The sequence below is a fragment of the Charadrius vociferus genome, unplaced genomic scaffold (assembly GCF_000708025.1).
Source record: "Charadrius vociferus isolate BGI_N301 unplaced genomic scaffold, ASM70802v2 scaffold2, whole genome shotgun sequence".
NCBI lineage: Eukaryota > Metazoa > Chordata > Aves > Charadriiformes > Charadriidae > Charadrius > Charadrius vociferus.
In genome coordinates this window covers 7,743,742-7,747,449 of record NW_009647595.1, presented here as the reverse complement: position 1 = coordinate 7,747,449, position 3,708 = coordinate 7,743,742, and the positions used below count along the sequence as shown (strand labels likewise).

General features: G+C 39.9%; 1 protein-coding gene across 1 annotated transcript in view; it reads left to right on the top strand.

Moving 5' to 3' along the window:
* Positions 1-1,981, top strand: part of OC90 (otoconin 90) — a 21,828-nt gene extending 19,847 nt beyond the window's left edge. The window contains exons 13-14 of the mRNA XM_009881051.1: positions 1,076-1,182; positions 1,671-1,981. Coding sequence (XP_009879353.1) covers positions 1,076-1,182; positions 1,671-1,981 — 418 coding nt within the window. The remainder of the gene's footprint in view (positions 1-1,075; positions 1,183-1,670) is intronic.
* Positions 1,982-3,708: the final 1,727 nt, after the last annotated feature.

Here is a 3,708-nt window from a genome sequence, read left to right as displayed (position 1 = left end):
CTATAATCTGCCATTAACTATGGGTATTATTGGGGTACCTATGGACCAGCAAAGATCAGTATACCTCTTGTTGGGCCTTGCCATCGCTGCATGTCAGTAGTCAGGCCACATTTTGGGGACAAAAAAAAAAAAATCCTCTTAAATACATAAAACATGAGTACTCTAATGTCCCTAAGACACATTCTGTTATTGCATCACTGTTTTGGAGAGGAGCTACTAACTCAATTGAAATAAGAAAGGAGCACGACAGAAGGTAAGTAGAGCAGAAGAAAGAGTATATCAAAAGAGGTGAGGATAAGGGTTGCTGTGAAGCTTGGCCAAGAGATAGTTTGGAAAGTGATTTATGAACAGAATAATTAACATACATGTGTGGCGTACTGTCCTTCAGAAGAGAGTACAGCTCAAGAGAGACCTTCCACAGCCAACTCTGCGCTGCCATGGTACAACTGACAAAGAGGAGTAATTCTAGAGTAATGCAGATAATTCAACCAAAGTAAAGAAATCTCATATAAGAGTGTTGCGTTTGCAACTAAAAATCTCTCCCTGTGTGGAAGATTATAATAGTTGGGGCCACATCAGGTTTAAGTATAGCACTTAGTATACAGCACACACAATTTCCTACACTTGTGCAAAATAAGATTGCCTATAGATAATCAAGTAGACCACATGAAGGCTAGTCATGGCTCTGGCTGTCATGATGAAGTTTTCAGATTTTCAGCCAACAATATTTGAACACTTGAAGACATTTCTCATAGAGGATTAGGTCATAGTTACAAAATTGTAATTATATGTTCTTAAAAATAAAACAAAACCCACCAAAAACCTACAGCACTGTTAAGCAACTGATACCAAAGGAATTATGAAGGAAGTTCTGAAAGTAGGAACAGGTATAGGAGAAGACTAGGAACAGGTTTTGTGTTTTTTTCTTCCTCCTTATGGGAAAGATTTTTCCATTATATGAAAAATAAATTTCTCAATATTAATGGGCATTGAAAATAAATAGACAAAAAATTGCGTGTACTCTGTGATGCAGGAAGAGTAAGTATTTCCCAGTTACATCCATTGTTTATTTTAGATGCTGCTTCGCTCATCACTGTTGTATGGAACAATTTAAGAAACTGGGATGTCATGCAGAACAAAGTTCAAGATCTGAAGTTGTATGTTTTGACCATAAGCCAAAATGTAAGTTTGGGTTAGAAGAAACTTCTGATGTCCTGATGACAGTGTATCAAAGCATTACAGACTGAAGGCCACCATGCCTGTGAGCTGCTAGAGCTGAGTATGGAGATGGAAAAATTTGGCTTACAAAATGTTAGCAATGTTTAACTGCAAAACGAGCTTTTTTCCTAGTTGAGGTAAAAGTTAGTACTCCACTGTGTTTGATGTGACTGGGTCATGCTGAGAAAATGACATTCAGATATTTTACGACTGGAGACAGAAGTCAGTTGGTGGCGTCTTCGTGTTCCCAAAGTCAACTAAAGCCAGTCAGACCTTCAGCTGCCCAGCACCTTGGTGTCAGGCTTATATTTAGATGAATAAAGGTGAATTTGGAGACTAAAATTCAAGGTAGATTTGAAAAATTTATTTTCAAAAGCTCATCTAGCATGGCAAATTACACATTGACTAATTGTAACTGCTGTCAAACATTAATTCTGAAACATCTTTTTAAGGTATTGGTTGGAGCATGTGTGAGAAGCTACTGTGTGCTTGTGATGAGACAGCAGCTGAGTGCATGGCTTCTGCCTTCTTCAATGAAAGCCTTAAGTTTCCACAGAGGCAGGAGTGCCAAGAGGAGAAAGCCTCCTGCCAAAGAGACCCTTATGAAAGGCCTTCTGTCGGCACAGAAACAGGCACCGGGACTTCCAGCTCCGAGGAGAGCAGCGAGGAGGAAGGTCCGCTGTGGAGCATATTGAGAAGAGCAAAGAGAGAGGCACACCGTCCCCTTGGAAACTCCAGAATTGTGCAACACGAAGGCAGATAACCAACCACCACCACCACCATGCACTTGGGAAATGGCACGGAGACTTTCAGTCAGCCACCGCGTACCTTACTCTTTCTTATCACTCTACATGCTGCCTTACACTTTCCAGCACACAAATGATGTAATCATAGATTAGGTGTTAAATATTAGGCTGTGTAACTCCTTACTGTAGTGAAATCAGCACTATGGACTGCCTATTTAGGTCAGATATTGCCTTAAATAATTATTTGACAGTATTCTGTATAATTTCATTTGATTTCTATGTAAAAACCATTCTGATCAAAGATTGATTTTTGTTGACTGTGTAGTTGGTTCGGACTGGATCTTGCTGATGGTGGCTAAGTATTCCAGATTTTTAATTAAACCAAACTGCAACTACTCCAACTCATTTTGCAGACAGTCTTCCTTCACTGAGCTTAGCACAAAACACCCAAAAGAAAAGGTAAGGTAACTCATAAAAATTAGTTCCTTCTTCCCATCTTATCTAATTGGAATTTCCAACCTGCAAAGCTTCTGCTGGTCAATCAGATCACAACAGGAAAAGACACATTCTTTGCCCCAAAGCTGTGTACTAAGCATGATTATCTCCAGTTTTGAGAGATTTCAGGATGCTAAAGGGAATCATTTTAAAGTTCTGCTTCCTGGAATGAACTAAGACTAATAGATTATGAAGTATGCAATATAAAGCTGGAATAATGCTTTCTGCTTTTTCCTGAACCCAAGTTTATTTGCTTTTTGGTTTTTTTTTCCAAATTCACCTCTCATAGGATTCACCAGTTATCAGACAAGAGCAGCATACAAGGATATGTACATGCTTTTACTTGATCAGGTGCCAATTTAGACTATGCTTTGACCATAAAATATTGCCACAAGAAATAAAATCACTAGAACACAGCTACTAATAAGAAAGATAAACAACAACAAAAAGCCAGCTAGGGTCAAAATCACCAGCAACCTTGTTACTTTGATATGAAAGGTGCATACAAAGGTATAAACTTGTTATGTCTTTCTGCTTAGATTTCAGTTGTACATCACACAACAGTGCAAATACACAACTGAAACCCAGAAGGTGACCTGCACAAAATGGCGTACAACCTCTTACTCAATGGGATTGATGACTTTTCCATGTTTTCACTGAGCACATCTTTGCAAAAGCGAAACCATACTAATATGGAAGTTCCTCTGTAAGCACTTCTAACTGCAAGAGTGAAGGTTTGACTTCTTGATCAAAGCAAGCATATCGTTTTAACTTGATTGACCATTCACCACTGACCTGCCATAACTGACGTCAGGCTGTGTCGGCATCACCCATGGGATCTTTTAGAGGTTAGATTGGTGATTCCCACTCTTTTACTCAGTTGAATCATATTGGCGTTCCTTGGTCTTATTCTGTTCCACTGCACCCTGGATCCCTACTGCCACATTTCACTCGCTAGGAAGCAGTAACAGCACCTCACTCTTCACCAGCAGCTTCCCCAGTGCTGAGCACTGAGAGGAACACAGACCACCACCCACCACCACCTTTGAGTTCAGAGTCTGGGTTCAGTTCTGCACTATGCCACAGCATAACTTCCCAGGCATCTCAGACACAAGAACCAGAAATCAAAACAAGGCAGTTCTGCTTTCCACTTGAGGTGACTTCACACATTAACCATGATAGAGTGCTCAAGCACCACATTAACTGAGACACTTGGGTTCTACACCCAAGTGTATACCTACAGTAAGAT